This window comes from Jaculus jaculus, chromosome 15, assembly GCF_020740685.1.
Source record: "Jaculus jaculus isolate mJacJac1 chromosome 15, mJacJac1.mat.Y.cur, whole genome shotgun sequence".
In the NCBI taxonomy this organism is placed as follows: domain Eukaryota; kingdom Metazoa; phylum Chordata; class Mammalia; order Rodentia; family Dipodidae; genus Jaculus; species Jaculus jaculus.
In genome coordinates, this window is record NC_059116.1 from 57075499 (window position 1) to 57089464 (window position 13966).

At 38.6% G+C, this 13966-nt stretch overlaps 1 protein-coding gene across 1 annotated transcript in view; it reads left to right on the top strand.

Annotated features, from left to right (window-relative positions):
- The window catches only part of Dnajc1 (DnaJ heat shock protein family (Hsp40) member C1), a 258114-nt gene that overhangs the window by 144171 nt on the left and 99977 nt on the right, over positions 1-13966 (top strand). Inside the window, exon 10 of the mRNA XM_045134760.1 lies at positions 2727-2817. Within this exon, the coding sequence (XP_044990695.1) occupies positions 2727-2817 (91 nt within the window). The remainder of the gene's footprint in view (positions 1-2726; positions 2818-13966) is intronic.

A 13966-nucleotide genomic window follows, 5' to 3' on the forward strand; every position in this document is an offset into this window, starting at 1 on the left:
ACAAACAGGTCTTTGCATTGAGTCAAGGAGGATTCAGCTAAGGAGAATTAACATAAGTAAGATGATGCAGGATATGACGAGATATTTTGGTGAGGTGTAAAGCACCACTCTTTGTGGTAGAAAGTAAATTGACATAAAAATGATTGAAAAGAAACAAAAATAGCTAACTGCATGTAGATATTGTTCTAAGTGTGTCCCAAATACTAAAAAACATTAGTCTTCAAAGCAGTCCTGAGTTAGGTAGTTTATTATCTCCACTTATGGATGACCAAATGGATCTATAGAGAACTGAAGTAATTGGCTGAATGGCTCATAGCTGGTAAATGGCAGAGTTGGTAGTCTTCATTTAGGTAGTCTCCACAATCTCTTCTCTTGTGTTGACTTATCATGTAATAGAATCGTGAGTTTGAGGCCAGCCTGGGCTAGTAAAATCCTGTCTCCAAAACAAACCAATAAATAAATAAATAACATAATAAAATGAAATCTGTCCTCATAATCACTCTCTCTTGCACTATACACTATGATGATTGACTTCAAACTACCTTCTTTCACCTCTCTTAAAGAACTAATCTGTGCCCTTCTTTTTTTTTTTTTTTTTTTGCATGGTGCCACATTTCCTACTCCCCTCAAGGAGCCAATGCCTTCCTGGCCTTTTCTTCTTCCCTACTATTAAAATCTACTCTGTGGAAAGAAGCTAATAAGCTCATTCATTCATTCACACCAAGGTATAAATGACTGATATGACTTAATATAAAATAATACTCATCTAAGCCTGAGTTTATAAGGGGGGAGGTAGATAATGTTAAAGGGCCATAAAACTTTAACCCGGAACCCTGTTGAAATTTAAGTTATGTGTATGTGGGCATGGGAGGATGACTAAGTTGGGTAAATGACTTATCTGTGCTCTTCCAATTGTGCCACTGTGTTAACTGGCCCAAGGTTTGTAGAAACCCTTATAGTAAAAATTAGAAACAAAAATGGACCTGGAAAGAAGAAAGAGACTGTCTTTACTCTATCAAATATTGAGAATACTGCTACTTCTCTAATTCATTATCAGGTAGAAGAGTTGCACTATAATCCCAAGAGAGATAGATACCAGTACATAACATTGACTTGGATACAATCATAAATGAAATAAAATGAGATAGTTGCTTTCTAGGGCCTAAATATTCATATCTTTATATCTGACTTAGGTATTATTAAAGATTTTGTTTCTTTATTTTCTTTAGAAATAACCTCAGATGGGTCTATGTTTTATCTTCCCTAGGAATCTAAAAGTCTGGGAATTTTACCCTTAATTCACCTTTGGTCCCCTCTTTATTACTTATCACATCAAGCCTTTTCATTTCCTTCTTTATAAGACTTCACATATATTTCAGTATAGTTAAATCCAATAAACACTTTTTGAGTGTCTTCTCTATGCCAGATCTTTGCTCTGTCCCTACCTCTAATGTTCCATCTTCTAGAAGAGACTATAACATGATGTAAACATATAAATATTTACAGAGCTAGCACATTAGGTGAGAATTGCTGTGCTGGAGAAGGTAAAGGAAATGGTGTTTGAACAGCGTTTTCAAGAATGAAAAGGAATTTGTCAAAATAATGGCAAGGAACAAAGTTCTCAAGCTTGAGGGTAAAGCAAATATATGGGTATGGAAACTCTTCAGACCTGGTAGTACATGAGGTAGTGCTGGAAAAAGTAAGGATTGTATCAGGAAGTGTGGGGAAAGATCTGTTTTGCTCTTTAAAAAAAATTTTTTTAGAGAGAATTGGCACGCTAGGGCCTCAGCCACTGAAATTGAACTCCAGAGGTTTGTACATGTACAACCTTGCACATGCCTCACCTTTGTGCATCTGGTTTATGTGGGATCTAGAGAGTCAAACATGGGTCCTTAGGCTTCTAAAGCAAGCACCTTAACTGCTAAGCCATCTTTCCAGCCCTGTTTCACCCTTTTATATTGTTATCCATAGTCATGTGTCACTTATTAAGACTTTAGCTACTGGATCTTGACACCTGAGTGTTTGTGTAGTGTGTGTCCTCCTCAGTCCTCAGTCTTCCATGATAACTGTATTTCACTGTTCTCTTAAGAGTAGTTGGGTCAGGCGTGGTGGCGCACACCTTTAATCCCAGCACTCAGGAGGCAGAGGTAGGAGGATTGCTGTGAGTTTGAGGCCACCCTGAGACTACATAGTGAATTCCAGGTCAGCCTGGGCTAGAATAAGACCCTTCCTTGAAACAAACAAATAAACAAAAACAAACAAACAAACAAGCAAAAAAGTAGTTGTAAAGAGAAACAATAGCTTTCACTCAGATCTACATGTTTTCATCACATTTGCTTGTAGTAATTTTGAAAATTATAGTACCTAAAGTACTAATATGAAAATAGCACTAGGATTTTATATGTATTTATTTGCATATTATGTTATAATAATATAATTTACTATGCCAGATAATTCCATTCAGTAAGTCAACAGAATACTAGGACATGAAGAAAATACACAAAGGAGGAAAACAGGAAGTGGACACTTAAAGTTTACTTAAATTTATACTCCGGCAGCTTCTGTACTTAGCCCTCTAGGAGAGAAGTCAGTTCCTTCTGTTTATTGTAATATTTGAAACACAAAAAGTCTACTTGTAAAATGAATATACTGCTTTAAAGGAAATTATGGGGACAGTACTATCAAAGCAAACTCATTTTTATGTAACTTACAACTTGTCTTTTAAGGATGCTGGGCAATTTTATACAAAATACAAAGAAACAAAATTGAAAGAAAAGGAAGATGCACTGACTAGAACTGAAGATGAAACACTTCAAAGTGAGTTTTTTTTAAGTCTTGTCTGAGTTTGTTAACTATCATGTAAAGCTGGTCTAAATTTGGATTTTACTTTAGATTTAGCAGTCACTGAATTTTCTATGTTTTCCAATAGTCATTTGTACTTAATACGTTATACAAAAAAATACTATTGAAATCACCCAAAGTCCAATATGAGGAGAGAGAGTGTGTCTGCAAAGTCCTATAGTGTCATACTTGAGTAATTTAAAAATGCTTTAACGGATGTGAAAACTAAGATTTGCATTATGAGAATTTAAGTACTTTCAATTTAATTAGCAAATGAGTATGCCTGCTTATTTTGAGGCATGCAAAGTATTGTAAGGAACATTGTAAGAGTTGTAGAGAGTTTTGTATAGCAATCACCTGTAGTCAGTTTTTGAGTGTTTGGGGCATAACACTATAACCATGCTGAGTCAGTGAGATGTGGGTATAGAGGTTCCTTCTCCTGTGTTCTCTCTGTCCTTCCAATGTGGATTACCCATTTTTAGAACAATCCAAAATATTCATCAATCTGAGAATACCTGGTAGAATTATGTACATGTGAGTTTTCATTTCAAGTTATTCTAAACACAAAGCATCTTTATTTTCAACATAAAATACTTCAAGGCCTGAGGCTTATTTTTTCAAGTATATAGACAATATGTTTGCAGAGGCTTATTGCATATGTATGAATGCCTAATTGGACATGTACTTGCTTCCTCATTTCTGAGTGTTAACAGCTTTGTCAGAAAAGCTTGTTTGTGATTTACATTAAGATTGAGAGAGCAGTTTTTCTTCTAAAATTATTGGATTCCTGTATTACATCTCAGAATAAGCATTAAAAAGCAAATCAGGGCCTGGAGAGATGGCATAGCCATTGAGGTGCTCGCGCGTAAAGCCTAAGGACCCAGGTGTGATTCCCAAGAGTCCACATAAGACAGATGCACATGGTGGCACATGCATCTGGAGTTTGTTTGCAGTGGCTGGAGGTCCTGGCACTTGTACTTGTGTGCTCTCTCTCTCTCATAAATAAAAATAAAATATTTTTAAAAATAAAAAGCAAAGCAAAGCTGGTTGAGGAAGTTCCCCAGAAAGAAGAGCCTTTGACTGCTATTTCCTCTGCACTATTGCTTAGCTTCCTTGTGACATTTGTACTTTTTTTAAAATTGTTTTGGTTTTTCTTTATTCATTTACTTGAGAGAGAGAGGGAGGGAGGGAGGGAGGGAGGGAGGGAGGGAGAGAAAATGGGAACATCAGGGCCTCTAGCCACTGAAAATGAACTCCAGATATATGTGCCACTTGGTGCATCTGGGTTATGTGGGTTCTGGGAAAGCAAACCTGGGTCCTTACAATTCACAGGCAAGTGCCTTAACCTCTAAGTCATCTTTCCAGCCCGATTGGTACATTTTTCATACCAAAATTATTTTTGGAAGCCTTCAGCAAATAGAAAGAAAACTGTAAGGCTTAATGGTTAAGTCATTTGCCTGCAAAGCCTAAGGACCCCAGTTCCCCAGGACCCACATAAGCCAGATGCACAAGGTGGCGCATGCATTTGGAGTTTCTTTGCAATGGCTGAAGGCCCTGGTGTGTTCATTCTCTCTCTTTCTCTCAACCTCTCTCTCTCTAATTAATAAATAATAAATTGTTTTTAAAAAAGAAAACTGTAAAGTGATTTCTGTTTTTGAGAAATAATTATTATAGTAATCCAGAAATAACTATTGTAACTATTTCAAAGTACACAGAATGCTAATTTCTGAAATAAAAGTCAGAAAAAAAATGTCTGAATGATCTCAAATAACAGTGTACCTTAAGACCTTGTAAATATAAGAACAAGTTACCTCCTTATCTCTCCCCCCATCAGTAGATAGAAAGAAATAAATAAGATGGGGAGGGGATTGATGAAGTTGAAAAAAGAATGAAACAAAGAGTTGGTTCTTTAAAAAGATAAACAAGATTGAAAAGCCCTTATCCAAACTAAAGAAAAAAATAGATTGAAATCCCTAATTGCAACAGACACGGCTGAAATTCAGAAAGTCATTAGGATTTATATTAAAAACCTTATATTGACTTCCGGTTAAGATGGCGGCGTAGGTACCACGCCAAAGCAGCCTAGGGGGAAAAAGACCAAAAAAACTCAGCAAAATACACACTTTTACTAAAAAGTGAGGTGTATAGGAAATTGAGGCGGCAGCGGAGAAGTAGAAGAGTTATAGAGCATCCAGAGCCCGCACAGGTGGGAAAAGCGGCTCCGGCAGCTCGGCCAACCCCCGCAGCCGCGGCGCAGCAGAAACCTGCCAGACTCTCTGCTCGAGCCGCAGGAAAAGCAGGTGCGGGATTTTCCCCTCACACTGCGCTCTCCACAACAAGGAAACGTGAGGGGAGAGCGGCAGCGAGCAGCGGAGGAGCAGACCGTGAAATAGAAGAACACGTGGAACAGCGAGACAACCAGAGCAGCCGTGGCTCCCTCCCCTCCCCCACCGCCTGAGCCCAGCTCTAGCGAACACAGCAGCGGCCCGGGACCCGGCCACGCCAACTTGGGCTGACAGCGGAACCCAAGCAGGAGCAGAGTTCGGCAGCAACTTCAACGGCTCCAGCACCGGTACCAGCGGCCCCAGCAGCAGCGGACCCAGGAGCGGCAGCGGCGGCAGATCCCGCAGCAGCAGCTTCGGGGGGAGCAGCAGCGGTGGACACGGCAGCGGCAGCTTCAGCAGCAGTGGTGGCTCCGGTGGTGGCAGCTACGGCAGCAGCAGAGGCAGCAGCAGCGCCTTGGTTTGCCCCGTAGGAAAAGCAAGTGCCCAGCTCCAGAAATCAGAACAGCAGCCCAACGACCTAGGCAGCAACTTGACTGAGACCAAAATCACCCAAGGTAACTGGGATTGCACCAGGGAAGGGTCTCACTTGGTCACAAGCTGACTTGGATCCCTCAACAGACCAGAAATCTAAACCTCTTTGTTGATAGAGGATCTGGTCATTATAATAACTACTCTTGCATACATACTCGGGGCTGTTTTTGATTGAATGTGTACAGTGTTTAGTTAAATTTTAGAATCTACCTGTATTTTATTCCACTCAGCCTGCTTGAATACTCCTATAGCAGGGAAACTCAACCCCTAAGAACATCTTTGTAGATACTCTGAGAGTCTTAAGAGCCACACCTAATACCTTAAGGTCCTACCCTGAAAATATATTGCATCAAATCAATTGATACAGCTAAGAATACACAGCTAGCTAGAAAATCCAAGCATTAACTTAATCCAAGATGCAAAAATATATACATTATAACACAAGAAACACTAAAAAGCAAGACGATATAAATCCACCTAAAAGTATTAATGCATCAGAAATGTCCCCCAGTGAGAAAGAGTTAGAGGAAATGCCTGAGAAATAGTTCAAAACAATAATTATAAATATGTTCAAAGAGGTCAAAGAACACATGAAAACAATCAAAGAAGAAATCAAAAGAAATCAAAGGAATCAAAGAAGAGGCAGGACACCAATTTAATGAAATAAAGAAGGCAATACAAGACATAAATAGGGAAATAGAAATAATAAAGAAAAACCAGTCAGAATTACTAGCAATGAAGAACACAGTTAATGAAATAAAAAACTCTGTAGAAAATCTCACCAGTAGGATGGATGAGGGAGAGGACAAAATATATAAGCTAGAAGACGAGGTGGCAGACCTAATGCAGTCCAACAAAGAGAAAGACAAACTTATAGAAAAGTATGAGTGGGAATTTCAAGATATTCGGGACACTATGAAAAGATCCAATATAAGAATTCAGGGCATAGTAGAAGGAGAAATCAGTAGCAACAAAGGCTATAGAGCATACACAAAATCATGGAAACTAAACAATACACTACTAAATGATGAGTGGGTCAATGAAGAAATCAAAAAGGAAATCAAAAAATTTATAGAGTCAAATGATAATGAGAACACAACATACCAAAATTTCTAGGACACAATGAAGGCAGTTCTAAGAGGTAAATTTATAGCCTTAAGTGCCTATATTAAGAAATTAGAAAGGTTGCAAGTAAACGACCTGATGCTTCGCCTTAAAGCCTTGGAAAAAGAAGAACAAGGCAAACCAAAAATTAGTAGACGGGAAGAAATAATAAAGATTAGGGCAGAAATTAATGAAATAGAAACAAAAAGAACAATCCAAAGAATTAATGAAACAAAGAGTTGGTTCTTTGAAAGGATAAACAAGATTGATAAACCCTTAACAAATCTGACCAAAAGAAAGAGAGAAGAGACACAAATTAATAAAATCAGAGATGAACAAGGTAACATCACAACAGATTCCAGAGAAATTCAAAAAATCATAGGGACATACTATAAAAGCATATACTCCACAAAGTATGAAAATCTGAAAGAAATGGATGATTTCCTTGATCTATATGACCTACCTAAATTAAATCAAAATGAGATTAATCACTTAAATAGACCTATAACAAACATGGAGATCCGAACAGTTATCAATAATCTCCCAACTAAAAAAAGCCCAGGCCCGGACGGATTCACTGCTGAATTTTACCAGACTTTTAAGGAAGAGCTAACACCATTGCTTCTTAAGCTTTTCCAGGAAATAGAAAAAGAAGGAATTCTACCAAACTCCTTCTATGAGGCCAGCATCACCCTGATACCAAAACCAGGCAAAGATAGAACAAAAAAAGAAAATTACAGACCAATCTCTCTCATGAACATAGATGCAAAAATTCTCAACAAAATATTGGCAAACAGAATACAAGAGTATATCAAAAAGATCATTCACCCTGACCAGGTAGGCTTTATCCCAGAGATGCAGGGATGGTTCAACATACGCAAATCTATAAATGTAATACATCACATAAATGGGTTGAAGGACAAAAATCACATGATCATCTCATTAGATGCAGAGAAAGCATTTGACAAAATCCAACATCCCTTCATGATAAAAGTCCTACAGAGACTGGGAATAGAAGGAACATATCTCAATATAATAAAGGCTATTTATGACAAGCCTACAGCCAACATATTACTAAATGGGGAAAAACTGGAAGCTTTTCCACTAAAATCAGGAACAAGACAAGGGTGTCCACTGTCCCCACTTCTATTTAATATAGTTTTGGAAGTCTTGGACATAGCAATAAGGCAAGAGACACACATAAAAGGGATACAAATTGGAAAGGAAGAAATCAAGTTATCATTATTTGCAGATGACATGATTCTATACATAAAGGACCCTAAAGAGTCTACTAGCAAGCTGTTAGAGCTGATCAAAACCTACAGCAATGTAGCAGGATACAAAATAAATACACAGAAATCTGTAGCCTTCATATATGCTAACAACAAACACAGAGAGGGTGAAATCAGAGAATCACTCCCATTCACAATTGCATCAAAAAAAATAAAATACCTTGGAATAAACCTAACCAAGGAAGTAAAGAATCTCTACAATGAGAACTTTAAAACACTCAAGCGAGAAATTGCAGAAGACACTAGAAAGTGGAGAAACATCCCTTGTTCCTGGATTGGAAGAATCAATATCGTGAAAATGGCAATCTTACCTAAAGTAATCTACACATTTAATGCAATCCCTATCAAAATTCCAAAGGCTTTTTTCATGGAAATAGAAAAAACAATCCAAAAATTCATTTGGAATCACAAAAAACCTCGAATATCTAAAATAATACTGAGCAACAAAAAAGAGGCTGGTGGAATCACCATACCTGATTTTACCCTATACTACAGAGCCATAGTAACAAAAACAGCATGGTACTGGCACAGAAACAGACATGTAGATCAGTAGAACAGAATAGAGGACCCAGATGTAAGCCCAAGTAGCTATAGCCACCTGATATTCGATAAAAATGCCAAAAATACTCATTGGAGAAGATACAGCCTCTTCAGCAAATGGTGTTTTGAAAACTGGAAAAATATCTGCAGAAGGATGAAAATAGATTCTTCTCTCTCGCCATGCACAAGAATTAAGTCCAAATGGATTAAAGACCTTAACATCAGACCGGAAACTTTGAAACTGCTAGAGGAAAAAGTAGGGGAAACCCTTCAACATATTGGTCTTGGCAAAGACTTTCTGAATACAACCCCAATTGCTCAGGCAATAAAACCACAGATTAACCACTGGGACCTAATGAAATTACAAAGATTTTGCACCGCAAAGGACACAGTGAAAAAAGCAAAGAGGCAACCTACAGAATGGGAAAAAATCTTCGCCAGCTATATATCTGATAGAGGATTAATATCTAGGATATACAAAGAACTCAAAATGTTAAATAATAAGGAATCAAACAAGCCAATCAAAAAATGGGCTATGGAGCTAAATAGAGAGTTCTCAAAGGAAGAAATACGAATGGCATATAAGCATCTAAAAACATGTTCTACGTCACTAATCATCAGGGAAATGCAGATTAAAACTACATTGAGATTCCATCTCACTCCTGTCAGATTGGCCACCATCATGAAAACAAATGATCATAAATGTTGGCGGGGATGTGGAAAAAAAGGAACCCTTCTGCACTGCTGGTGGGAATGCAATCTGGTCCAGCCATTGTGGAAAACAGTGTGGAGGTTCCTAAAGCAGCTAGAGATTGATCTACCATATGACCCAGCTATAGCGCTCCTAGGCATATATCCAAAGGACTCATCTCATTTCCTTAGAAGTACATGCTCAACCATGTTTATTGCTGCTCAATTTATAATAGCTGGGAAATGGAACCAGCCTAGATGTCCCTCAACAGATGAGTGGATAATGAAGATGTGGTACATTTATACAATGGAGTTCTACTCAGCGGTAAAGAAAAATGAAGTTATGAAATTTGCAGAAAAATGGGTGGACCTGGAAATTATTATACTAAGTGAGGTAACCCAGGCCCAGAAAGCCAAGCGCCACATGTTCTCTCTCATATGTGGATCCTAGCTACAGATGACTGGGCTTCTGCGTGAGAATGAAAATACTTAGTAGCAGAGGCCAGTAAGTTGAAAAGGAGACATAAAGGGTGGAGAAAGGAAGGGAGGAGGATACTTAATAGGTTGATATTGTATATATGTAATTACAATGATTGTAATGGGGAGGTAATATGTTGGAGAATGGAATTTCAAACGGGAAAGTGTGGGGGTGGGGAGGGAGGGAATTACCATGGGATATATTTTATAATCATGGAAAATGTTAATAAAAATTAAAAAAAAAACCTTATATTGTGAACTGTGCATATTGGCAAATGCCTTTATTTCAGCACTAGGGAGGTCAAGGTAGGAGGATCATCATAAGTCCAAGTCCAGGTAGTGCTACAGAGTGAATTCCAGGTCAGCCTGAACTAGAGTGAGATCCTGTTTCAGAAAAGAAGAGATTAATGGTTAAGAGTGCTTGCTACCTAAGTATGTGTTTCTCTCAGGCCAAAAACTACCACATTCAACTCCCTACAACCAATGTAAAAAATTGGACATGGAGCCAGGCTTGGTGGCGCACGCCTTTAATCCCAGCACTCAGGAGGCAGAGGTAGGAGGTATTGCTGTGAGTTTGAGGCCACTCTGAGACTATGCAGTGAATTCCAGGTCAGCCTGAGCTAGAGTGAGACCCTACCTTGAAAAAACAAAAACAAACCAACAAACAAAAACTAGACCTAGCCATGCGCGTTTTTAACCTTAGTCTGTAGGGGTGAAGACCAAAGAATTGATGAGCTTGCTGATGAGACAAAAGCTTTGGTTGAGGGAAATGCCCTGTCTCAACAAAATACACAGATGTGGGCCTGGAGAGACAGCTCAGTGCTTAAATGCACTTGCTTGCAAAGCATGCAGGTCTGGGTTCAGTTCCTCAGTGCCCTGTTAAGCCAGATGCACAAAGTTGTGCATATGTCTGTAGTTCATTTACAGTGGCATGAAGTCCTGGTGTGCCCACTCTCTTTTTCTCTTATCAAATAAATAAATAAAAAGTATTTTTTTTAAAAAGAAAATACACAGAGAGTCATAAGAGGACAACCAACATTCTCTTGTCTTTGCATGCACACACATGGGGATCACACTTTATGCACATGCATGCATGTAAAAAACTAATTTCTACTAACCTGGAAAATTTAAAAGAAATGGATGAAGTTTTTCATGCATATGGCTTACCAAAATTAAACCAAGTTGAGTTAAAAAATTTAAACGGGCTGGAGAGATGGCTTAGCGGTTAAGAACTTGCCTGTGAAGCCTAAGGACCCTGGTTCGAGGTTCTGTACCTCAGGACCCATGTTAGCCAGATGCACAAGGGGGTACCCGCATCTGGAGTTCGTTTGCAGTGGCTGGAGGCCCTGGTGCGCCCATTACCCCCCCCCCCGCCTGTCACTCAAATAAGTAAAAATTTAAAAAAATTAAACAGATGTATAACAAGCAATGAAATAGAGGCATTAAACAGAAAAGAAAATCCAAACACTTTTATTATTATTATTATTTACTTTTGAGAGTCAGAGAGAGAAAGAATGGGTGCACCAGGACCTTTCAGCCTCAACTCCAGATGCACGCACCCCCTTGTGCGCATGTGCGACATTGCATTCTTGTGGCACTTCTGTCTGGCTACTATGTGGGACCTGGAGTTTTTGTTATAATTAGTTTTATTTGTTTCTTTTTTTTTGTTTGAGAGATAAAGAGGCAGAGAGAGAGAGAGAGAGAACGGGCATGTCAGGGCCTCCATCTGCTATAAATGAACTCCAGACACATGTAGCACCTTGTGCATCTGGGATACATGGGTCCTGGGGAATTTAAACTTGGTCCTTTTAGCTTTGCAGGCAACTGCCTTAACCCCTAAAGCACTTCTCCAGCCCTGGACCTGGAGTTTTTAATCCCAACACTTGGAAAGCAGAGGTAGAAGGATCCCTGTGAATTCCAGGACAGTATGGAACTATAGAATTCCAAGACAGCCTGGGCTAGAATGAGACCCTACCTCAAAACAAACAAACAAAAAAAGCCCAGGCCCAGATGTATTTTACCTGAGGATATATTATTAGACCCTTAAAGACAATTAACAACAGTACTTTTCAAATTGTCCCATAGAATCTAAATGGAAGAAATGGCTACTGTAGAAGACATGTCGCTTCAAGTTGCTGGAATGAACTTCCAAATCATGTACAATTATGGAGGAAGGGATATTTATTGAAGCTTACAGATCTAGGGGAAGTTCCATAATGGCAGAAGAAGCTGGCCTGCGTTCATAGGTCCATGATGACAGAAAAAAAGCCACCACCAAAAGCCATAAGCCATACCATCCAGCACATTTCCAGAGCTCCTGGCAAAGCTCCAGCACTTTGCATCTCTTTATTCTGGAATTCCAAATCCACCCACTTACCAGGTGGCTACAAATCTAAATTACAAACTTTAATGAAATCCTGAATATATTGGGGGCCATCCATTCAAACTACCACAGCTACCAAAGTTTTCTTTTAGTGCTTTATTTATTTATTTGAGAAGAGAAAGAGGCAGAAAGAAAAACAGAGAGGTTGAGAATGGGCACTGCAGGGCCTCTAGCCACTACTAACAAACTCCAGATGTATGTGCCACCTTGTGCATCTGACTTACATAGGTCCTGGGAAATCAAACCTGGGTCCTTAGGCTGTGTAGGCAAGCGCTTTAACTGCTAAGCCATCTCTCCAGCACTTGATTCAAGACAAATGTTTAAATGCAATTCAAAGGACATGGAATACTACTTCAAAAACAGTATGGGTCACCACCTGTAATTGTCAGTATTGGGGAAGCAGAGGCAGACAGATACTTGTAAGTTGGGGGTCAGCCGCATCTACCTAGTGAGTCTTGGGCCTGCCAGCCAGGGCTGCCAAGTGAGGCCCTGTCTCAAACAACAACAAAAAACCCAAAATACCTGGTCTGAATCAATTGGATATTCATAGCAGAGGGGCAGAGGATGTAAGGGCATTTCAACCTAAACCTCACATCTTAGAGAAAAAGATAACTCAAAATAGGTCATAAATTTATGTAAATGTGAATTATGTCTTTCACGAAAACAGGAAAACAATCTGAATATTAGTGTTCAGATCTCTGACATAATATCAAAGCACAAACCATAGAAAACAACAAACACCAAATTAATGTTTATCAAAATTTAAAATGTGAATACTAATGAAAATACAAGATACATATTGGGAGAAAATATTTACAAACTACATATCTGACCATATCAAAAATATATAGGGGAGAGGGAAGGAATAAGCATGGGATATTGTTTACAATTATGGAATTTTTCAATAAAAAATAAGATAAAAAATATGTGAAGAACTCTCAGACTCAATAATAAAATCCAGTTATAAAACAAGATAACAAGATATAAGGATAGATTTCATTGAAGGGATTATACAGATACCAAAGAACGACATGCAATAATGCTTCACCATCACAAGCCAAGAGGGAAATAAAAATTAATGACATATTTCTACATGTCTACTTGAATACAAAAATGTTAAAAATGCCGGGCATGGTGGCGTACACCTTTAATCCCAGCACTCAGGAGGCAGAAGTAGGAGGATCACTGTGAGTTTGAGGCCACCCTGAGACTACATAATGAATTCCAGGTCAGCCTGGGTCAGAGTGAGACCCTACCTTGATTCCCCCCCACACAAATGTTAAAAATAGTGACAATACCACATGCTAACATCGATGCCTAGGCTAGGAACAAGAGAGCAGGCACTTTGGAAAATAGTCTGGAAGTTTCTTAAAACTCTAAATATGGGGGCTGAAGAGATGTCTTAGTGGCTAAGGTGCTTGCCTATGGAGCCTAAGGACCCAGGTTCGACTCCTCAGAGCCCATGTAAGATACATGTACACATCTGGAGTTTGATTACAGTGGCTAAAGCATCTGGTGTGCCAGTTTTCTCTTTCATGAAATAATTAAATAAAAGCTGTAAATATGAACTTGCCATATGACCTAGCAATTATACATTTATCAAAATTCAAAAGAACTTGTATATGATTGTTCCTAGATGCAAACTTGAAAGAGCATCAAATTGTAAAAAACTAAAATTCCCTACAGTTGGTAGCTAGTTAAACAAAACATGGTATGTATATGCCGTAAATACTATTAATAAAAAGTTATGATTATTGATACATGGAGGAATTTGGCTGCTCTCAAGAGCATTATTCTGTGTGAAAAAAGTCAGTCTTAAAATG